The sequence below is a fragment of the Megascapheus bottae genome, chromosome 32 (genome assembly GCF_031878675.1).
Source record: "Megascapheus bottae isolate mThoBot1 chromosome 32, mThoBot2.hap1, whole genome shotgun sequence".
In the NCBI taxonomy this organism is placed as follows: Eukaryota; Metazoa; Chordata; class Mammalia; order Rodentia; family Geomyidae; genus Megascapheus; species Megascapheus bottae.
The window spans coordinates 6,024,645-6,048,167 of NC_143540.1; the positions used below are offsets into that span (position 1 = coordinate 6,024,645).

The following is a 23,523-nucleotide window of genomic DNA, read 5'->3' on the forward strand; positions in this document are numbered from 1 at the left end:
TAGCATCTGGCAACAGAAAAATTCAGGTAAGATAGGAACATTGTGAAAGTAATAGGAAAGTTTAGTAGAAAAAGAACACTCATTTTTCTCTTCTTTTTTTTTTTGCCAGTCCTGGGCTTGAGCTCAGGGCCTGAGCACTGTCCTTGGACTTTCTCAAGGCTAGAGCTCTACCACTTGAACCTCAGCACCACTTCTGGCTTTTTTCTATGTATGTGGTACTGAGGAATCGAACCCAGGCCTTCATGCATGCTAAGCAAGCGCTTTAACCACTAGGCCAAACTCCCAGCCCTTTTCTCTTCTTTTCTTTTCTCCTCTTCTGCCAGTGTTTGTACTCTTCTTGGCTTTTTTGGTCAGTCATGAGACTTGAACTCAGGGCCTGAGCATTGTCCCATTGCTCAAGACTAGTGCTCTACCACTTGAGCAACAGCCTCTTCTTGGCTTTCTTTTTAAAGCCAGTGCTGTACCGCTTGAGCCACATTTCCAGTCCAGTGTTGTTTTGTTTTGCTGGTTTCTCATGCTCTTCCTTCCTTTCTTTCTTTTTTTCCTGCATGGGCTGGCTTTGAACCACAATCCTTCAGCTCTCCTGCCTCCTGAATAAGAAGACCTTGATCTTTTTGGTAGCAACAAATTGCAAATCAATCCTAGGAACCTCATGATTGGTGGGGGGGGGGGTGGGGAGGAGAACCAGGTTTCTTTATCAATTCTTGCCACCCCTGTTTCAGTGCCCAAACTGCCCACCAGTTAGCTATGTGTTGTTTTGGGCCTGCACCTAGATTCTCAGTATGTGGACCCTTGTTTATGGTATAAATCAGACAGCTTGCGTTCATTTGCTGTGAGGATTAATCAGTATAAAATTAGGAAAGCAGTGCCCAGCACAAGTTTCCCCAGGGTGAGTGAATGATCTTTAACCTCTGAAGGAATCCTGTCCCCTCTCTACCTCATTCCTCTAAAGTTTAAACGCACACCATGTAGGGAAAGCACGCCGAAATCCAGATATCTACGGGGAAGAACAAGAAAGACAAAGAAGCCAGCGCCAAACCCTACCACCATTCTTCCCTAGTTCTGAACCCACACCAGGGCCGTGTTGGAAGCGGAACTCTAGTGCTAGGTGTCTGCGCGAGTGCCCGGACCTCATGGAGACACGGACCGGAAGTGGCTCGGCGGGTCCACTTCCGCCGCGGAGGACTTGGGCCGCAGGCGGTCGGGGCGCGCGGCTGCTTCCTCAAACGCGGCGCGGGACGCGCCGTGAGGACCGAGTCCGGGGCCCCGTGGGTCGCGCGGCGCGGCCTCTGCGCACCCTCCATGCCGACTTGGAGGCTGCTGGCGCAGGCTGGGGCCCAAGCGCTGGGCTGCGGCGCCCGCGGCCTGGGTGCCGGCCCGGGCCTGAGGAGCAGGTGGGGATCGGCTTTGAGCGGGATGCGGGGGGTGCGGCCTGCGCCACGGCAGCCGTCCGTGAGACGAGGCCTTGCAAGAGGAGAAAGGGGGCTTTGGCAAGACGTCGAGACCCCAGAGTCAGGACAGGCAAGAAAATATCGTGTATGAAATCGTAGAGGTTTGGTTTTGTTGTTGCGTTAACTTTAAGTTTTATCCTCCTTCGTGCCTGGTGCTGTCCCTGAGCCTTGAGGACTCCAGGCGCAGGACCCACAGCTCTACGTCTGGCTTTTTTTTTTTTGGCTGTTTGAAAGAAGTATCTTGGATTTGTCTGTCCAGGCTGGCTTTGAACTATGATCCTCAGATCTCAGCCTTCTGAGTAGCTAGGACGACGGGCAAGAGCCCAGCATTCTGGTTTTTTTTTGTTTATTTTCTTTCTTTAATCGTGCACACGCCTCCTCCTGCCGCCCCCCATTCCTTATCTGAGCCTAGGTCCTGTTGTTAGATAAGCCAGTGTGACCCATTCTGCTGGTACCATTGGGCTAGAAAGCTACGAAAGTTAGGTGCATGTGTGTCAGGGTTGTGGTGGCCTCACCTATGTTCAGGCAGGACGACTCAGAAATCCGTTTATCCCGGAAGAGATTAACTATAGTGAAAGATGTGAGACTTTGAGAACAGGAATGCAAAATGTGGCCGCCTCCCTGCCATCCCTTAAATGGAAATGATGACTGGCTTTATTTTCTTTCCAGCTCGGGCATCCAACTTCTTGTGAGAAGTGTCCATGACAAGAGTGTCACTTGGTGGGACGAGCACCTTTCGGAAGAAAATGTCTCGTTCGTGAAGCAGCTGGCTTTGGAAGAAAACAAAGCTCAGTTAGCAAGTAAGCAGAACCCTCTGAAGGATGAGCCCTGGCCGATCCAGCCTTGGGAGCCAGGTGGGTGTCTGGAATTCCTTGAGTCCCAGTTTCTGAGTGGTTGGGCACGTTCAGCGCAGTGACGGATACAACGTTCACTTCTTGGATTTTCTGTCCTGAAGTCTGTTTTGTTGTGACTTGGTTTGCAAAGGTTTTGGTGTGTGTGTTGTGTGTCTGTCTCTGTCTGTCTGTGTCAGTGTCTCTGTCTGGGTTTGAACTCAGGGCTTTAACTCCCTCTTCACTTGGCTTTTTTGCTCAGTTGGCACTCTACCACTCGAGCCATTCCTCCCGTTTGTTTTTATTGCTGGGTAACTGAACAGAGAATCTCACAGACTATTTTTCTCTGGGCAAGTTTTGAACTGTGAACCTCGGACTCCTGAATGGCAAGGCTTTCCCTCCCCCACACCACACATACACATTGTTTAAAAAGATTAAACACCCTGAGAAAACATTTTGTAGTTGAGAGGAGAATGGATCTGGCTACATTTCCTCATGTGGGATTGAAACAATGTAAAATGAGACCCTAAAGGGGAGGCTGGATGTAAATTGTAATCTCTTGTTGGGTGGATAGCTCTGGGTTTGCCACAGTTCACCCCAGGATCAATGCAGTGTCAGGTGGGAAATCAAGTCCACGTGTGGCCCAGCCTGGAGGAAGGAAAAGCAGCTTTTCCTTCCAGAGGAAGCATGTGTCCCCTGGTTGGGTTTCCCTGGGTCAGTTGATGGTTGCCATGGCAGAAGTCCTTAGTGGAGCCGCTTTGACAGTTTAGCCAAGTCTGAATATCACCATGGTGGCTGACACTTTAGCCGTCATGGCCCGTGCTATCTCCAGCCCTGGCTTGAAATGGAAACCAACATTGTTTTTTTCATTAATATTGTTGGCCCTAACTTGATCTGGGAAAAGCATAATGATGGATTTCTATGTCTATGTTGTACTATTATTATTTTTTTTTTTTGCCAGTCCTGGGCTTGAGCTCAGGGCCTGAGCACTGTCCTTGGACTTTCCTCAAGGCTAGAGCTCTACCACTTGAGCCTCAGCATCATTTTCAGCTTTTTTCTATGTATGTGGTACCAAGGAATTGAACCCGGGTCTTTGTGCATGCTAGGCAAGCACTTTAACCACTAGATCAAACTCCCGGCCTACACTATTATTTTTAAAACTGGTATATATTGACTTAACCCATTGTATTTTATGCCAGTACCAAGGCTTGAACCTAGGGCCTGGATGCTGTCCCTGACCTTTTTTCATTCAAGACTAGCCCATCCAGCTTTTTACTGGTGATTGAAGATGAGGTCTCATAGACTTTTCGTGCCTAGATGACTTTGAACCAGATCTCAGGCTCCTGAGGAGCTGGGATTAAAGGTGTAAGCCCTGGCCCCCAGCCTCTGTATTAAACTAGTAAAAGTGGCATGCCCTGATTTATCCACTTTTTTTTTTTCTTTTTTTGCCAGTCCTGGGCTTGGGCTCAGGGCTTCAGCACTGTCCTTGGACTTTCTCAAGGCTAGAGCTCTACCACTTCCAGCTTTTTTCTATGTATGTGGTACCGAGGAATTGAACCCGGGTCTTCGTGCTTGCTAGTCAAGCACTCTACCACTAGGCCAAACTCCCAGGCCCCTCCACTTTTTTTTTGATGTTGCCTATTTCTTTTCCACTGATGCCATGGATTTGCTGTTTGTTAGGCATCAGTGTACTGCGCCAGGCATGTTGAAGACCCTTGGTCTTCCTTTTTTCTAGGGATGTAGTGTGTGTGCGTGTGCTGTGTGTGCATGCCAGCTTTGGAGCTTGGACTCGGGGCTTGGGTCCCATCCCTGAGCTTTTTCCGCTCAAGGCTAGCACTCCACCACTTGAGCCACAGTTCCAGCCTGCTCCTCAGATTGAAACCTGATTCTAGGACAGGCCTGCCTTGTGTTGGCACACATTCAGGGGATCTCGGCTTGAACCCCCAGGTTCCTCGCGAGTGGGCGTCATCGCCATGAAGCTGGGCATGATGCCCCTGTGGACCAAGGACGGGCGCAAGCACGTGGTGACGCTGCTCCAGGTACGCGGCGGGCGGGACCGGGGACAGTGCTACTAGTGCAAGCTCTTGAGTGTCTGGACCCAGACTTAAGGGTTCTTTCTTCTTCTTGACCCCCCTCCCCCAGGTTAAAGACTGTCATGTCTTAAAATATACTTCGAAGGAAAATCATAATGGCAAGAAGGCGGCGCTGACTGTAGGAGGGAAAACAGTGTCCCGCTTCCACGTAAGGACGTCTTTTTACCCCTGAAGTCCCACGTCGCAGTGCCTTCTGCTTCCGAGCCTGTCCTGTCACCATCGGGGCGGGGGGGGGGGGAGCACGTGCAGCAGAGCTATTCTGCTCAGGGGTCCTGCATTTAACTCTCCACCTTTTGATGTGGGGGGCAGGCCATGGGGCTTGAACTCGGCCTGGGCACTGTCTCTGAGCTCTTCAGCTCAAGGCTACCACCCTAGCCTTGAGCCAGGCCCCACTTCCCGTTTTATAGAGGTTAAGTTGAGATAAGAGTCTCAGGTTCGGGCCAGGAGTTTGGCCTAGTGGTTAAAGTGCTTGCCTAGCATGCACGAAGACCCGGGTTCAATTCCTTGGTACCACATACATAGAAAAAAAGCCAGAAGTGGTGCTGAGGCTCAAGTGGTAGAGCTCTAGCCTTGAGAAAGTCCAAGGACAGTGCTCAGGCCCTGAGCTCAAGCCCAGGACTGGCAAAAAAAAAAAAAAAAAAGAGTCTCAGGTTCTTCTGTGCCCAAGCTGGTTTTGAACCTTGATCCTCAGATCTCAGTCTGTCCTGAGTAGCTAGGATTAGAGGTGTGAGCATCCACCTTCATTGACATCTCACACTTTGTCCTTTCCTTCTAGAAATCTCCATCTATATTGAAATTTTACCAAGAACTTGGATTACCGCCCAAACAGAAAATCAAGATCTTCCATGTATCAGACAACGCAATAATTAAGCCAGGTAACCTGAGGTTGGCTAGCAGAGGGAGGCAGAAATACCCAGACCAGTGGTGTGTTTAATGCTGGCCCATCTGATAAAGCGAAACCCATAACACAAAGTCCCCAACAGTGATTTTTTTTCATGTGTGCATCACCCCGCATCTAATTCAATCACCGGGAACCCACAAGTCTCTGCCTCCTCCCTTCCTCCTCCCTCCTCTGCCTCCCCCCCCCCAGTAGGAGCTGATGGGAGCTCTTTGTATTCCTCGAGAGAGGGAGGAGCACTTTTGTTTTTCATGTGAAGGAGTCTCACATTTTAAAAAGGCACTCCAAATAAAAACTCTTTTCTTTACACTCCTCACGTGTGAGGCTCACTGCTTGGAGGCTGGCATTTCAAGCTCATTTTCTAGACTCGGGTTGAGTCAGAAGAAGTGTAGGCCAGAGCAGGAGAGAGACGGGTGCTGAGATTCCAGGCACCATACAGACCCTTTTTTCCCCAGAAGGGGCGCCTCGGCAGAAGATTCTCTGTGGTCATAAAGTTTAAAAAAGCAATATTTTTTTGTTTGAACTTGAGAAATGTGCCCCCCCCCCCCATCTCTTGAACTTGAATCCCACACGTGAAACGGGAATGCCTGGAGGGTGCAGTGAGTGGGACCGCACTGGAGCCTGGATTATGCTGAAGGCCGTGCGCATGGCTCATGGAGACGCCCACCCTCTTTTGGCATATACACACGTGTAACTTTTGGAAGCCAAAAGTCCACACAAATGGTTTCTTAGTTTTGTTTTGTTTTTTCTGAATGTACCAGTACTGGGGTTTGCACTCAGGGCCTGGGAACTGTCCCTCCGTTTTTCCATAACCCCACATCTGGCTTTTGGTGGTTGATTGGAGATGAGAGTCTCATGGACTCTCCATGCCTAGGCTGGCTTCCAGCCACAGTGCTCAGATCTCAGCCTCCTGAGGGGCTGGGATGATAGGCCACCAGTGCCCAGCTTCCATACAACTACCAGTATTGTGGCGTGTGGTCTGTGGATCCGACCCAGCAACACAGGGTGCTGTTAGAAACGTGTCCGGGTGAAAATAGAATATGTGATGTGTGACGCGGTGTCTTTAACTTAGTGAAATGGTTCACCACAACCACCAGGCATCGTGGGACCATGCTAGATTCAGCCTACATAGGGTCAGCTAAGAGATGATTGCCTAATAATTGGGCCTTTTTTTTTTCTGGTCTTGGGGCTTGAACTCAGGGCCTGGGCACTTTCCCCTGACCTTTTTTGCTCCGGGCTAGTGCTCTGCCACTTGAGCCACAGCACCACTTCTGGCTTTTTCTGTATGTGGTACCAAGGGAATCGAACCCAGGGCTTCATGCATGCTAGGCAAACACTCTACCACCAGGCCACGCTCCCGGCCTCTCCCTGCAGGTTTTGTCTGATGAGGTTGTTTCTGCGCTGAGCGGTCTCTCACCGTCTTTTTCCATGTTCTCTCATAAAGGCACGCCCCTCTACGCCGCACACTTCCGTCCAGGGCAGTACGTGGATGTCACCGGCAAAACGTGAGTACTGGATTTGTCCTCGCTCTTTCCTCTTCCTTGTGTGCTTTAAAAAAAGAAGAAGAAGAAGTGCGCTCTCCTGAGTGGTGAATGAAGGATGGACGTGCGCCATGTGTGTGTCGTGGCCGTTGGTTTTACAACGGCACAGGGCGGGTTGTGTGTGACGAGTCCCCACAGGCCGCCCATGAGCCACACCGTGTGTGTGTGTGTGTGTGTGTGTGTGTGTGTGTGTGTGTGTGTGGATGTGGCCTTGAGGAAAGCACCTCAAGTGGCTCTGGGGTCCCAGTGGGCTGCCTCCCCTCGAGACAGTCTTGTTCGGCACACCCTGGGAATTCTCGTGACCCCACGTCGTCCAAATTCCGCCGGGGTCACCTTGTCTCTAATGGAGGTGGCCGTACAACCTGTTAAAGACCCTTTACCGGCTGGGAGCCTGGCTGAGTGGTGGACTGCCTGCACAAAGCGCTGGCTTCCATTCCCCAGCACCACATAAGGAGGAAAAGCCTTAAGTGGCCCTGTGGCTCCAGTGATAGAACACTAGGGACACAGCCCTGGCCCTGAGTTCAAGTCCCACTAGCAGCACCAAAAAAAAAAAATTGGAGCTGCGGAAATGCCAGCCTTGGGATTTGAAGGGGTGACCGTGGAGGGCGGGGTGTTCTGTGACTCGTGAACCCTGCTATTTTTGTGGCTCCCTGTCACAGGCTCCCGTGGGGGGTGGACAAGCATGTTTTTCCTCTGTTGACCCTCTCACTGCGTGCCACTGAGGGAGCACAGAGTGTCCCCTCCCTGCTGGCCATGTGCGGACCACCACGCCCCTTCTGAGCCCCTTTACCGTGGCGACCGGACGGTGTGGCCTCCAGGCGCCATGTGCCTGGTGGTTCGTGTGGCTGGCGCGTGGCACTGTGCAGACAAACCAGTGGCGAGGGGACAGCCGCGGTGCACAGTGCAGCCTCTGCAGTGAGCGCGGGCACAGCTTGAGGCGGCGGTTGTGGTTTTAGCCAGAAACCCCAAGCCTGAGGCTTCATGTCATAACGTCACAGCTTCATGTTGGGAAGGCTCGGCATACAGACATTTTATGCCAGCCCTAGCCATGTGTGAGCATGCCATCTTTTAAAACGAAAAGCAGCAGGCCCTCATCCCCATGGAGACTTTAGGATCAAAGATGAGAGAGTCCTCTGTCTGCCCGGCCACCCCTGCCCACCCCTCTGCCCTGTTACACGCTCTGAAGGAAATGCTTCCCTCGTTCCCAGATGAATCTGCTCACGTTGTAGTGTTTTTTTCCATTTTCTTCTGATTTGAATTCCCGTCTATTTAATTGATTTCCAGGGGCATTAATTACGAACTAGCGCAAGTACAGGGTGGAGGAGAGGAGTGTGAGTGTCAGGGCGATGGCACACTGGAAACCGGCTTTTGTTGTGTGTGACCCGGGCACGCTGGTACAGATGAGTTCCCACCCCTGTTTGTGTTGTATTTCTGTTGGCGAGTCACATGGCAGCCGCCGAGAGGAGCCAGCGCGGGTACCTGGGCCACGGGGTCTCACAGGTGCATCCTGCTCCCCGCGCCGCATGAAGACCGTAATTTGCCGTGCCATTCGTTCACCCTCAGCCCTTTGTTTAAAGGTTATTTACTGGAGAGGTTTCCATTGTGCGCTGCACTCCCAGCGATGTGTTCTCCTGCAAGATTGAGAAGCGCTCTGTAATTAGCTGGCAGATAATGAACACTTTCAGGATGCCACTTTCATCTTATAATCATTTACTCTTAAAATGAGCTCAATTAGCATCTGTAATTTACCTGGCATGCACTTTATCAATGCATGCACTCGTTTTCTTAAGGAACAAATAATGGTTGAGAAGGTTCTAGTGAACTTTGTCTGGCATGAACAGTGTTTGGATGTGAGATATATTTTTTTTAAACACATTCATTTTGGATTAGGACTGCTAGTCCCTTACTCTTTATTTGCAAATGTTGTCTAAATAACAGCCCCCCCCCCCCATCTCTCTCTTTGAAAGTACTGGGGTTTAAATCAAGGCTTTCTGACAAGTGACCGGAGCCAGGCCCCAGTCTGTTTTTCCTTTTGTCACTTTTTTGAACTGGGTCTCAGGCTTTGGCTTTTTGCCCAAGGCCATCCTCTGACTACAGCCCCGCATCCACAAACCTGCTGCCTCCTGGCTTGCTGGGGTTACAGGCATGAGTCAGCATGGCTGGCTCTAAAAGGCCCTACGTATTTCCTTTTTCACTTGTACTTTACACTCTCTGAACGCTCTAAAAAAATCCTCAGTGGAATATTTCTTAAATTTCTGAAGCTTACTTTCCATTGTGGTGTCTCTTCGTAAGGTGACTTGGTTTCTTGTCTGGTGTCCGTTTGGGCTCTGTAGTTGGGAATGAGCGTCAGTGAGAGTTTCTGAGAATGGTGTGTGTGCCACCAGCGTGTGGAGGGCTGGGAGTTCCGGGGTAGGTTGTTTTAAAGAGGTAACTTCTGATGTGTGATTTGGTAATGTATGCCCTCGGGTACCACAATAATCTCTACTTGTTATTATATTGAATCACTGATTTCTCCAAAACAGGCCTTTATTCGCATGGGCGTTCTTTGTTCACAGATGCATGGCCATGTTTCCGAGAAGCAGCGTGGCTTTCTGTCATGCTTATCACGCTTGAGTCTTCTTTGTAAGTCACACTGTGTGATCACAGCTGGCTTTGTTGAGACGTGAAAAAGGAGTGGCACCTTTGTAAATTGTTGTTTAAGGCCAGGGACTCAAACGCAGTCTCTGACACTGGCTTTAGCCCCGGGGCTGGTGTTGTATCGAGTCACGCCTCCAGCCCCTGGTTGGCATCTTATCTGGTGAGCCACAGCGGCGAGTGTTTGTGAATGTAAAGGGCATGGTGTGGCGTCTCTTGCTGCTCTGGACATTGGGAGGGGCCCTTCACAATGCCTGAACCGTGGACCCCTGTCCACCTCGCAGGAGGACTGGAAAGTGAAGGGAGTTACTGAGACCATTGATAACTAAGATGAACGAGGAATCACCGTGCGCTGACCCACTTAGCCAGTGCTTTCCTATTCAGCCTCTAAACTAAAACTCCTCCGCCACGTTCTTCATACAAACCCGCTCTGCACGTACCGTACTGCTGTTGTTGTGACAGCTCCGTTTGGCCCAGCCCGAGACCTTCCTTTGAAACCTGGTTGCCTCCCCCACCAGCACACACCTTCTGATCCCAATCCCTATGCACCTTGCCTCCGGCTCCGGCTGGCTGGGGGTCCCCGCCTCCAGCGTGGTCAGGGGACACTGGGGACAGACAGGGAGGTGGACGTACGCGTCTCATCACTGATGAGGAGGGGGCAGTCCAGCCGTACCGGCCGGGCAGCGCAGCCGATGCAGGGGCTGTGTGGGCTGTGGACCGGGTTGCCTTGGCAGTTGGCATTTCTGTGCTGGGCCCTGTGGAACCTGTCAAGTTTCTGGACCTTCCGATGCCATCCTGGGCCCAGGAGGGGGGACGCACCCTGTCCCCACAACCTGCAGGAAGGCAAGCTGTGTGCAGTGACACGCTGGGAACACGGGGCACCGGGGCGCTGCGGGTCCTCAGAGAAATGCAGGACAAGGACAAGGCCACGAGCACGCCCAGCCAACATTCTGCTTCACTCTTTATTAGTTACACAGGGGTTATGCTCCTCAGGGAGTGAGTACACGCCTTCTTCAACACAACGTGCTCTTACTGTTTTCCAGAATTGGGAAAGGATTCCAGGGGGTTATGAAGAGATGGGGATTCAAAGGACAGCCGGCCTCACACGGTCAAACAAAAACCCACAGGAGACCAGGAGCCATTTCCACGGGGGTGAGTACTTCTGAGTTCATGGCCAGAGGGTCCACACAGGACGACCCCACAGTAACACCACATCCAGTAGACTCAGTGACCGCCAGGACTCGAAGACACAGTGAGAGACGACAGAGTGACGACAGAGAGACGACAGGACGGGAGGACACAGGCAGGGAGGACTGAGTGACAGCAGTGAGTCCTCGGCACGGGAGGACTCAGGGAGGACTGAGTGACAGCAGTGAGTCCTCAGCACAGGAGGACACAGGGAGGACTGAGTGACAGCAGTGAGTCCTCAGCACGGGAGGACTCAGGGAGGACTGAGTGACAGCAGTGAGTCCTCAGCACGGGAGGACACAGGCAGGGAGGACTGAGTGACAGCAGTGAGTCCTCAGGACAGGAGGACACAGGCAGGGAGGACTGAGTGACAGCAGTGAGTCCTCAGCACGGGAGGACACAGGCAGGGAGGACTGAGTGACAGCAGTGAGTCCTCAGGACGGGAGGACACAGGGAGGACTGAGTGACAGCAGTGAGTCCTCAGCACGGGAGGACACAGGGAGGACTGAGTGACAGCAGTGAGTCCTCAGCACGGGAGGACACAGGCAGGGAGGACTGAGTGACAGCAGTGAGTCCTCAGCACGGGAGGACACAGGCAGGGAGGACTGAGTGACAGCAGTGAGTCCTCAGCACGGGAGGACACAGGCAGGGAGGACTGAGTGACAGCAGTGAGTCCTCAGCACGGGAGGACTCAGGGAGGACTGAGTGACAGCAGTGAGTCCTCAGCACGGGAGGACACAGGGAGGACTGAGTGACAGCAGTGAGTCCTCAGCACGGGAGGACACAGAAGGACTGAGTGACAGCAGTGAGTCCTCAGCACGGGAGGACTCAGGGAGGACTGAGTGACAGCAGTGAGTCCTCAGCACGGGAGGACACAGGAGGACTGAGTGACAGCAGTGAGTCCTCAGCACGGGAGGACTCAGGGAGGACTGAGTGACAGCAGTGAGTCCTCAGCACGGGAGGACACAGGAGGACTGAGTGACAGCAGTGAGTCCTCAGCACGGGAGGACACAGGGAGGACTGAGTGACAGCAGTGAGTCCTCAGCACGGAAGGACTCAGGGAGGACTGAGTGACAGCAGTGAGTCCTCAGCACGGGAGGACTCAGGGAGGACTGAGTGACAGCAGTGAGTCCTCAGCATGGGAGGACTCAGGGAGGACTGAGTGACAGCAGTGAGTCCTCAGGACAGGAGGACACAGGCAGGGAGGACTGAGTGACAGCAGTGAGTCCTCAGCACGGGAGGACACAGGCAGGGAGGACTGAGTGACAGCAGTGAGTCCTCAGCACGGGAGGACACAGGGAGGACTGAGTGACAGCAGTGAGTCCTCAGCACGGGAGGACACAGGGAGGACTGAGTGACAGCAGTGAGTCCTCAGCACGGGAGGACACAGGGAGGACTGAGTGACAGCAGTGAGTCCTCAGCACGGGAGGACACAGGCAGGGAGGACTGAGTGACAGCAGTGAGTCCTCAGCACGGGAGGACACAGGCAGGGAGGACTGAGTGACAGCAGTGAGTCCTCAGCACGGGAGGACACAGGCAGTGAGGACTGAGTGACAGCAGTGAGTCCTCAGCACGGGAGAACACAGGGAGGACTGAGTGACAGCAGTGAGTCCTCAGCACGGGAGGACACAGGGAGGACTGAGTGACAGCAGTGAGTCCTCAGGACGGGAGGACACAGGGAGGACTGAGTGACAGCAGTGAGTCCTCAGCACGGGAGGACACAGGGAGGACTGAGTGACAGCAGTGAGTCCTCAGCACGGGAGGACACAGGGAGGACTGAGTGACAGCAGTGAGTCCTCAGCACGGGAGGACACAGGGAGGACTAAGTGACAGCAGTGAGTCCTCAGCACGGGAGGACACAGGCAGGGAGGACTGAGTGACAGCAGTGAGTCCTCAGCACGGGAGGACACAGGGAGGACTGAGTGACAGCAGTGAGTCCTCAGGACAGGAGGACACAGGCAGGGAGGACTGAGTGACAGCAGTGAGTCCTCAGGACGGGAGGACACAGGAGGACTGAGTGACAGCAGTGAGTCCTCAGCACGGGAGGACACAGGGAGGACTGAGTGACAGCAGTGAGTCCTCAGCACGGGAGGACACAGGCAGGGAGGACTGAGTGACAGCAGTGAGTCCTCAGGACGGGAGGACTCAGGGAGGACTGAGTGACAGCAGTGAGTCCTCAGCACGGGAGGACACAGGGAGGACTGAGTGACAGCAGTGAGTCCTCAGGACGGGAGGACACAGGGAGGACTGAGTGACAGCAGTGAGTCCTCAGCACGGGAGGACCCAGGGAGGACTGAGTGACAGCAGTGAGTCCTCAGCACGGGAGGACTCAGGGAGGACTGAGTGACAGCAGTGAGTCCTCAGGACAGGAGGACACAGGCAGGGAGGACTGAGTGACAGCAGTGAGTCCTCAGCACGGGAGGACACAGGCAGGGAGGACTGAGTGACAGCAGTGAGTCCTCAGGACGGGAGGACACAGGGAGGACTGAGTGACAGCAGTGAGTCCTCAGCACGGGAGGACTCAGGGAGGACTGAGTGACAGCAGTGAGTCCTCAGCACGGGAGGACACAGGAGGACTGAGTGACAGCAGTGAGTCCTCAGCACGGGAGGACACAGGGAGGACTGAGTGACAGCAGTGAGTCCTCAGCACGGGAGGACTCAGGGAGGACTGAGTGACAGCAGTGAGTCCACAGCACGGGAGGACCCAGGGAGGACTGAGTGACAGCAGTGAGTCCTCAGCACGGGAGGACTCAGGGAGGACTGAGTGACAGCAGTGAGTCCTCAGGACAGGAGGACACAGGCAGGGAGGACTGAGTGACAGCAGTGAGTCCTCAGCACGGGAGGACACAGGCAGGGAGGACTGAGTGACAGCAGTGAGTCCTCAGGACGGGAGTACACAGGGAGGACTAAGTGACAGCAGTGAGTCCTCAGCACGGGAGGACACAGGGAGGACTGAGTGACAGCAGTGAGTCCTCAGCACGGGAGGACACAGGGAGGACTGAGTGACAGCAGTGAGTCCTCAGCACGGGAGGACACAGGGAGGACTGAGTGACAGCAGTGAGTCCTCAGCACGGGAGGACACAGGAGGACTGAGTGACAGCAGTGAGTCCTCAGCACGGGAGGACTCAGGGAGGACTGAGTGACAGCAGTGAGTCCTCAGCACGGGAGGACACAGGAGGACTGAGTGACAGCAGTGAGTCCTCAGCACGGGAGGACACAGGCAGGGAGGACTGAGTGACAGCAGTGAGTCCTCAGCACGGGAGGACACAGGCAGGGAGGACTGAGTGACAGCAGTGAGTCCTCAGCACGGGAGGACACAGGAGGACTGAGTGACAGCAGTGAGTCCTCAGCACGGGAGGACTCAGGGAGGACTGACAGCAGTGAGTCCTCAGCACGGGAGGACACAGGAGGACTGAGTGACAGCAGTGAGTCCTCAGCACGGGAGGACACAGGGAGGACTGAGTGACAGCAGTGAGTCCTCAGCACGGGAGGACCCAGGGAGGACTGAGTGACAGCAGTGAGTCCTCAGCACGGGAGGACCCAGGGAGGACTGAGTGACAGCAGTGAGTCCTCAGCACGGGAGGACTCAGGGAGGACTGAGTGACAGCAGTGAGTCCTCAGCATGGGAGGACTCAGGGAGGACTGAGTGACAGCAGTGAGTCCTCAGGACAGGAGGACACAGGCAGGGAGGACTGAGTGACAGCAGTGAGTCCTCAGCACGGGAGGACACAGGCAGGGAGGACTGAGTGACATCAGTGAGTCCTCAGGACGGGAGGACACAGGGAGGACTGAGTGACAGCAGTGAGTCCTCAGCACGGGAGGACACAGAAGGACTGAGTGACAGCAGTGAGTCCTCAGCACGGGAGGACACAGGGAGGACTGAGTGACAGCAGTGAGTCCTCAGCACGGGAGGACACAGGCAGGGAGGACTGAGTGACAGCAGTGAGTCCTCAGCACGGGAGGACACAGGCAGGGAGGACTGAGTGACAGCAGTGAGTCCTCAGCACGGGAGGACACAGGCAGGGAGGACTGAGTGACAGCAGTGAGTCCTCAGCACCGGAGAACACAGGGAGGACTGAGTGACAGCAGTGAGTCCTCAGCACGGGAGGACACAGGGAGGACTGAGTGACAGCAGTGAGTCCTCAGGACGGGAGGACACAGGGAGGACTGAGTGACAGCAGTGAGTCCTCAGCACGGGAGGACACAGGGAGGACTGAGTGACAGCAGTGAGTCCTCAGCACGGGAGGACACAGGGAGGACTGAGTGACAGCAGTGAGTCCTCAGCACGGGAGGACACAGGGAGGACTAAGTGACAGCAGTGAGTCCTCAGCACGGGAGGACACAGGCAGGGAGGACTGAGTGACAGCAGTGAGTCCTCAGCACGGGAGGACACAGGGAGGACTGAGTGACAGCAGTGAGTCCTCAGGACAGGAGGACACAGGCAGGGAGGACTGAGTGACAGCAGTGAGTCCTCAGGACAGGAGGACACAGGGAGGACTGAGTGACAGCAGTGAGTCCTCAGGACGGGAGGACACAGGGAGGACTGAGTGACAGCAGTGAGTCCTCAGCACGGGAGGACACAGGGAGGACTGAGTGACAGCAGTGAGTCCTCAGCACGGGAGGACACAGGCAGGGAGGACTGAGTGACAGCAGTGAGTCCTCAGGACGGGAGGACTCAGGGAGGACTGAGTGACAGCAGTGAGTCCTCAGCACGGGAGGACACAGGGAGGACTGAGTGACAGCAGTGAGTCCTCAGGACGGGAGGACACAGGGAGGACTGAGTGACAGCAGTGAGTCCTCAGCACGGGAGGACACAGGCAGGGAGGACTGAGTGACAGCAGTGAGTCCTCAGGACGGGAGGACTCAGGGAGGACTGAGTGACAGCAGTGAGTCCTCAGCACGGGAGGACACAGGCAGGGAGGACTGAGTGACAGCAGTGAGTCCTCAGCACGGGAGGACACAGGCAGGGAGGACTGAGTGACAGCAGTGAGTCCTCAGCACGGGAGGACACAGGCAGGGAGGACTGAGTGACAGCAGTGAGTCCTCAGCACGGGAGGACACAGGAGGACTGAGTGACAGCAGTGAGTCCTCAGCACGGGAGGACTCAGGGAGGACTGAGTGACAGCAGTGAGTCCTCAGCACGGGAGGACACAGGAGGACTGACAGCAGTGAGTCCTCAGCACGGGAGGACTCAGGGAGGACTGAGTGACAGCAGTGAGTCCTCAGCACGGGAGGACACAGGGAGGACTGAGTGATAGCAGTGAGTCCTCAGCACGGGAGGGGACAGGAGGACTGAGTGACAGCAGTGAGTCCTCAGCACGGGAGGACTCAGGGAGGACTGAGTGACAGCAATGAGTCCTCAGCACGGGAGGACTCAGGGAGGACTGAGTGACAGCAGTGAGTCCTCAGCACGGGAGGACACAGGAGGACTGAGTGACAGCAGTGAGTCCTCAGCACGGGAGGACACAGGAGGACTGAGTGACAGCAGTGAGTCCTCAGCACGGGAGGACTCAGGGAGGACTGAGTGACAGCAGTGAGTCCTCAGCACGGGAGGACTCAGGGAGGACTGAGTGACAGCAGTGAGTCCTCAGGACAGGAGGACACAGGCAGGGAGGACTGAGTGACAGCAGTGAGTCCTCAGCACGGGAGGACACAGGCAGGGAGGACTGAGTGACAGCAGTGAGTCCTCAGGACGGGAGGACACAGGGAGGACTGAGTGACAGCAGTGAGTCCTCAGCACGGGAGGACTCAGGGAGTACTGAGTGACAGCAGTGAGTCCTCAGCACGGGAGGACACAGGAGGACTGAGTGACAGCAGTGAGTCCTCAGCACGGGAGGACTCACGGAGGACTGCGTGACAGCAGTGAGTCCACAGCACGGGAGGACCCAGGGAGGACTGAGTGACAGCAGTGAGTCCTCAGCACGGGAGGACACAGGGAGGACTGAGTGACAGCAGTGAGTCCTCAGCACGGGAGGACACAGGAGGACTGAGTGACAGCAGTGAGTCCTCAGCACGGGAGGACTCAGGGAGGACTGAGTGACAGCAGTGAGTCCTCAGCACGGGAGGACACAGGAGGACTGAGTGACAGCAGTGAGTCCTCAGCACGGGAGGACACAGGCAGGGAGGACTGAGTGACAGCAGTGAGTCCTCAGCACGGGAGGACACAAGCAGGGAGGACTGAGTGACAGCAGTGAGTCCTCAGCACGGGAGGACACAGGGAGGACTGAGTGACAGCAGTGAGTCCTCAGCACGGGAGGACTCAGGGAGGACTGAGTGACAGCAGTGAGTCCTCAGCACGGGAGGACTCAGGGAGGACTGAGTGACAGCAGTGAGTCCTCAGCACGGGAGGACACAGGAGGACTGAGTGACAGCAGTGAGTCCTCAGCACGGGAGGACTCAGGGAGGACTGAGTGACAGCAGTGAGTCCTCAGCACGGGAGGACACAGGAGGACTGAGTGACAGCAGTGAGTCCTCAGCACGGGAGGACACAGGGAGGACTGAGTGACAGCAGTGAGTCCTCAGCACGGGAGGACTCAGGGAGGACTGAGTGACAGCAGTGAGTCCTCAGCACGGGAGGACCCAGGGAGGACTGAGTGACAGCAGTGAGTCCTCAGCACGGGAGGACTCAGGGAGGACTGAGTGACAGCAGTGAGTCCTCAGGACAGGAGGACACAGGCAGGGAGGACTGAGTGACAGCAGTGAGTCCTCAGCACGGGAGGACACAGGCAGGGAGGACTGAGTGACAGCAGTGAGTCCTCAGGACGGGAGGACACAGGGAGGACTGAGTGACAGCAGTGAGTCCTCAGCACGGGAGGACACAGGGAGGACTGAGTGACAGCAGTGAGTCCTCAACACGGGAGGACACAGGGAGGACTGAGTGACAGCAGTGAGTCCTCAGCACGGGACGACACAGGGAGGACTGAGTGACAGCAGTGAATGTTCAGGAGAGGAGGACACAGGTGAGAAGGAAGAGTGACACAGTGAGCGAGGACCCCGAGATGATCCTGGGGACAGTGCTTGCCTCTGGATGTCCGCCCTGGTGTGGTCTTCTGGGCTCTCTGCCGCTCTTCTCTGAAGTTGTTCTTCTCTCTGCCCTCCTGAAGGGGTGGGTGTTAGGCGGTGCTGTGCTCCTGCCCGTGGCTTGGCGCAGCGGCCCCTCTCCGGGCCACCCGCCCTGTGTCCCTAGGCCTCGCTGGCGGGGCAGTGCACTGGCTTCTTCAGGCTCCTGCTGTGGGCTCTCCACTCTGGCCGCACTCGGGCAGGGGGCGGGTGTTCTGCTGGTCGTTGGAGGCCGGGGCTCTCTTTCTCCTGGGCTTGCTCAGCCTCTGGTGCTCACGGTGGTTTTCTGGTCAGGATGTCGCCAGAGTGTGGCCTGGAACTAAACTGCCCGGGCAGATGGGGAACGTAGACCGCACGTCCTACGGGCTGAAGGTGAGTCAGACAGAGCTCGTGCGCCCAGGCCCAGCCCCAGCCCTCCCTCCCAGCCTAGCTCAGAGTTGCCATGGATACCTGTCCTTCAGGGCCGCCTCGCCCATGGTGGATCAGTGGGTGTGAAGGTGAAGACGTGGAGGGGTCAGCGTAGAGAAGGGAGGGCAGCTTCTCAAGGGCCTGGTGTGGGGCACTCGGCCATCTCAGCCTCCCTGCAGGTATAGAGCACAGCTGCCATGCTGTACCAGGTCCCTTCCGATCCCATGGGGGTCCCCAACTACAAGTGAGGGGGCTAGGGTGTGGGTGAAGGGCAGAGCGCCGCCTGGGGAGGGCGGTATGTGGTACACACACCTATGTATTTAAAGCAGGGGGGCTGACTGTTCATCTCCCAGAGCCTGGGAAACGGGTGTCATGTGTAAGTGCATCGTATAGTGGATGTTATTCTCTTAGGAAAATGGTTTGCATGTGCATGTCAAAGCAGGAGTCGAATCTGGGAAGTAGAAATAAGACACTGCTCAAGTTCTGGGCACTTCCTTCCATTCTCTCATTCAACAGAACAAAGAGTCTTGAAGCCGGGCACTGGGGGCTCACGCCTGCCTGTCGTCCTAGCTACCTAGGCGGCAGAGATCTGAGGAGTCCAGGCAGATAAATATCAGAGACTTTTACCTCCAAATAGCCACCAGAATGCCTGCAAGTGCAACTGCGCTTCAAGTGCTTGAACCCTGGGCTTGAGCACCCAAAAGAAAAGCACCGGACAGCACCTAGGCCCTAAGTTTAGCCCAGGACCTGCCTTTTTAAAACTGATTTTTATCAGCAAAAGTGCATCAATTTTACAGTCAAGGTTTCCTAAGAAAACTGTCCAGTAGATAAGTTAGAGATAAGATAGATGTGGGAGTGATAGGAACTTGAAACGTTGTGAGGCAGAAGCCCCAAAACCCACAGGGATAGGGTAAACGGAGAGAAAGGGGGGTTCCTTTTCTTTACCTGTTTTTGTCCTGTGTTAAGGCCCTGCCACGGGGGTGGGGGGGGTGCTCATTTATATCAAGGGCAAGTCTACACACACAACTTTCTTCCTCCTCCCCCACTTCTCATACCTATCCCCCTCCCTCCCTCCCTTCTTCCCTCCCTTGCTCTCTTTCTCTGCCCCTCACAAATGGAGTCGTGAAAACCCCCTCAGGCCTACCTGTTGTGGTGAGCATGTAGGATCTGGATTCTTCCGGTTCTTACTCCTTATTCCATGGTGTCGACAGGATTATTAGTTTGAGTCACATTAATTTATTCGAGTGTCTCCGAGCGAGCGAGCGAGCGTTGACTGTTGAAAGCTGCCTTCCTTTCATGCTCTAGGTGTGGCGGGTGAACACAAAGCACAATATCATCTACGTCAACGGCTCTGTGCCTGGGCATAAGAACTGCTTGGTAAAGGTATGTCCGCGCTGAGTTACTTCCTCTGGTTCATACATCCAAGTGTTTTCAAGTTCTCAAGTGGACCCTCTGGCTCAAGTGGTAGAGCACCAACCCTGAGTGAAAAAACAGAGGGAAAGTGTGAGGCCCCCTATACCAGCACCGCAATCCATCCATCCATCCATGCATCCATCCATCCATGCATCCATCCATCCATCCAAGTCAGCAGAGAGACTCTTGAGGAGTGGCCTTTTTTTGTGGTAGTTGCTGTTTGGATTCACTGACTGTGCGGATGACCTAACGGCCGTCCTTAGCGAAATACAATTTCTGTTAAGTGCCTTTGTGCTAGACCCTACATTCAGATAAATCACTTAAGCTTATTTTCAGCAGTGCCTGGCTTACCGCTAGGCATAAGCTTTAAAAGAATGAGGTAGACAGCTGAAGGCATCTTAGTTGAGGAGAGAGATCCTAAGCCCCAGGTAAGACACGCAGGTACACAGAACACACACCGGACCTGAGATGTGCAAGTACACAAAGGATTTACCTTGTGGTTTTCTACCGATTATTCCAAATGGACTGTGAGCCCTGGACTGAGACAAAAACATCTAGGCTGGAGGATCTTCGTTTAGATTTCAAATCCACAAGTTACTGTGCTGTAGCATTATACTTTCCATGTATTATCAATGCTTTTGTAGTATCAGAAACAGACTTTTTATAATAGTGTCAGAGTAACTGAGAATTCTGTTTAGATCATTGGTGACAGTTTTTTTTTTTTTTTTAAATCAAATTAGAACAGGGACTTACATTTTAATCTTTTTTTTCCTAGTTAGATTCAACCCAAGATTAGCAAGTTGGCAAAAAATAAATAAATAAACCAGGCTTTCATATTTTTTTAAATCTTCTGGGCAAATTACTGGTTATTTCTTAGAAGTGTTTTCACGAGAGACGTTGAAATGGATGCTTTTTCCATGCATAGCTGTTCCTCGCAGCTGAGGAGTCATTCCAGCTAAATTATTCATTTCTTGCTGCCAAAGTGAATATACCCGTTTTACTCTGTGTATATAATTACACGGCTGTTTTTTAATTGCTCTCTGAATAAAGGCTGGAGAATGAGTCACAAGCTTTGAGGAACCCAATAATGTTTTCCAAAAGTAAAACTCAATGTTTTAGATCATATCAATATCTGTACTAAAATTCCCTTGGCTCTGAACTCAAAATTTGAATTTTCTTAGAGCACAGAGGTATTACAAATACTTGCAGGCTTACTATTTTTGCTCAGTATTCCGTTTTTAATGAAAATGCTGTTCACTAAATGTAAGCTAATTTCCTTAATAAAAGATAATTTTGGTTGTGTACTCAGAGTTAAGACTAGCCGGGCGCGGTGGCTCAGGCCTGTAATCCTAGCTACTTAGGAGGCTAAGATCTGAGGATCTCAGTTCAGAGCCAGCCCGGGCACTGGAGAATGTGAGACTTACCTTCAGCTAACCACTAGACAACTGGAAGTGGAGCTGTGGCTTAAGGGGTGGGGCGGGCGGTAGCCTTGCTGAAGAGCTCAGACAGCGCCCAGGCTAACAAAATGCTGGTGAAATTGACATTTTTTGTTGTTGGTGGTGGTTGTAAGGCTTGAACTCTGGGCCTGGGCTAAAACGTATGGTTTTTAAAACCTCAGCTCACAAATTTTCTGTTATAAAAAGTAGGAAATGTGGTTGGTCAAAGGTGAGGGGTCTCACCGAACAAGCACTAGAAAGAGAGAGGGAGGGGGCGAGACGGAAGTGGGAAGAGAGAAAGGAGGGGGCCCGGATGGGGAGGGGGGAAGGGGGAGGATAAAAACAACATGAATAACACCTGGTAGACCTTTATTCTGACTGGAATCTGAATGGTAATTTTAAAATGTTTCCTCCTGGATATTAATGTATGCGTGTTAGAGTGGTGATTGTGGTGTTGTTTTCTCGGGTCACCTACCTTGAGAACGATTGCACCTTGTTTCTCGCGGCTTGGTTCCAGGAACATAACGTGCGGTTGGCTTTCCTCAGGTGCGAGACTCCAATCTGCCCGCGTACAGAGACTTCGCCAAGCACCTCCCCTTCCCCACCTACTTCCCCGACGGGGACGGCGAGGAGCTGCCAGAAGACCTGTATGACGAGAGCGTGTGGCAGGCCGGTGCCCCCTCCATCAGCTTTGCCTAGGGTCACCCTGTGTGGAAGACATGGCACAGCATGTGGCCGAATGTGGCCTCTGGGAGCCAGGCCAGGCAGCAGGACTGGACACCTGGCTGGACGGCCTCGGGCCCTCCACAGCCGCACACACCGAGCTCTACAGATTAGCCAGTGATTTGTGGACCCGATTGTCTTTCTTACTCTGCACTTCCTAAGAGTTTTGCCCTGGCAGAGTCAGGAGAAAGCGGGGGGGGGGGGGGGGGGGGAATAAAGTCCTTGCCTACCTGTGCCTCCACCTCCCTTCCCAGCTTCCAGTCTAAAGGGAGAAAAGCTCAAGCTGTAGTGTGCTGCAGCGTGAGGCGGGCCCCCGCCCGACCCCCGATATCCCCCCCTCCATGGATGCTCACACGCCCACCCAGCTCAACCCAACCCGGTGTGTGGCGTCCCGGGAGAGCCGAGGAGCTCCGGCACGCCGGTGCAGCGTCATGCAGACATCTCCTCGTGCTTAAAACCAACACTGCCCACCAGCAGCTACTTTGTTTTTTTGTGTGGGTCCTGAGCCGGCTCCAAACCACCATCTTCCTTACCTCAGTCCCGAGTAGCTGGATGGCCACGTACGCCGAGACATGGTCAAGCCGCCACGTGGCAGGGATTTGCTTCCGTTGAGCAGGACCGAATCAAACACTCAACGCTCCATCACACAGATCTCAGGCGGCATGGTTCATAGGAGACATAGTTGTCCTTCTAACCTGAGGTTGTGCTTCTGTGAGGAAGCAAAGATGGGAGCCAGGGCTTAGCTGTTTGTTCTTTTCTCACTGCAGAGCCCTGCTCTGGCCCTCTCACCTCTCCCTCCTCTGCAGAGATGCTAACAGCATCCGGCCTGCTGCCAGAAAAGAAGTCAGCCTGAATGACAGCAGAGGCCAACAGACTCCCAGAGAAAACTCATACTTCAAAGACAGGAATAGAAGCCAAGGAAGAAAAAAGTATCTGATTTAAAAAATAAAAGAGGCACAAATAAAAGATCTGTTACCTGTTGGATGAAACCTGTTGTTCGCTGGGTGCTCAGGAAGCTGAGATCTGAGGATTGTGGCTTAAAGTCAGGCAAGGCAGGAAAAGTCAGACGCGTATCTCCCATTAACCACTAGAAAAACAAGTTTAGCAGTGGAGCGAATGGAGTGCTAGCCTTGAGCACAATGGCTCAGAGACAGCGCCCAGGCCTCCAAGTGCAGTGTGCACACACACACACACACACACGTACGTGCACACGACTCAGGTTTCTAGCTGATGGGTTCTGCATGGAGCCTGAGTTCTCTTCTGACAAGGACCCTTGCACTGAAACTTGAACAGAACTAACTTCCTACTTAATCCTATTCCTCTTAGCCCAGTGACTGATTTAGGTCCCTGCCACCATGCCCTCGGTGTCCGTCCATGTCTGTCCTCCCCTTCCCCCCCCCTTTCGAAGCCTTCCTCTGAACACTGGGAAGGGGTCCAGGGGTGTCTAAAGACTCTGCCTTGGATATAAAGAACGGGAAGTAGCCTTTCAATGAAGGAAAACTGAGCCACCGAGTCCCTGGATCAAACCTCAGATTTCCAAGTACATGAGCTACAAAGGCTGAAACGAAGCTATTACAGCCAGAAGCGTTCAGACCCATGCCTGTCTGCAAATGGAAATGTGCATTTCTAGAGTCACATTCCACTTTCTATGCTCATGACAAGAGGCTTGGCCCACCAATTCCCTGTCAAAAGTGTATAGTGCTCGGGTCCCGCCTCTACGTTCAGGGCCCAGGACTGGCAATGATAATCCTGGCGCCAGTGGCTCAGACCTGTCAGCTACTCAGGAGGCTGAGATCTGAGGGTTATGGTTGGAAGCCAGTCCGGGCAAAAAAGTCTGTGAGACTCTAGG

The 23,523-nt window shown here is 53.9% G+C and overlaps 1 protein-coding gene and 1 long non-coding RNA gene across 2 annotated transcripts; one reads left to right on the forward strand and one right to left on the reverse strand.

The window, feature by feature from the left end:
- The first annotated feature begins 1,184 nt into the window (after window positions 1–1,184).
- Mrpl3 (mitochondrial ribosomal protein L3) lies at window positions 1,185–21,650 on the forward strand. Its single transcript, XM_090323600.1, has 10 exons — window positions 1,185–1,394; window positions 2,121–2,305; window positions 4,229–4,320; window positions 4,424–4,522; window positions 5,150–5,249; window positions 6,717–6,777; window positions 10,491–10,599; window positions 17,989–18,066; window positions 19,408–19,485; window positions 21,498–21,650. The coding sequence occupies exons 1-10, from the start codon at window positions 1,303–1,305 to the stop codon at window positions 21,648–21,650; spliced, it is 1,047 nt and encodes a 348-aa protein (XP_090179726.1). The 5' UTR covers window positions 1,185–1,302.
- On the reverse strand, window positions 18,151–21,512 carry LOC150043097 (uncharacterized). The gene is made up of 3 exons (XR_016533503.1): window positions 21,427–21,512; window positions 19,247–19,580; window positions 18,151–18,275 (listed from the first exon to the last, which is right to left on the reverse strand). It is a non-coding gene; the product is annotated as an uncharacterized LOC150043097 (long non-coding RNA).
- Window positions 21,651–23,523: the final 1,873 nt, after the last annotated feature.

Bases quoted from the DNA above. Each gene is read 5' to 3' on its own strand.
- Mrpl3 (XM_090323600.1), top strand. From the start codon at position 1,303: ATGCCGACTTGGAGGCTGCTGGCGCAGGCTGGGGCCCAAGCGCTGGGC. The intron at 1,395-2,120 runs GTGGGGATCGGC...TTTTCTTTCCAG, and splicing joins GGCCCGGGCCTGAGGAGCAG to CTCGGGCATCCAACTTCTTG. The intron at 19,486-21,497 runs GTATGTCCGCGC...GGCTTTCCTCAG, and splicing joins ATAAGAACTGCTTGGTAAAG to GTGCGAGACTCCAATCTGCC.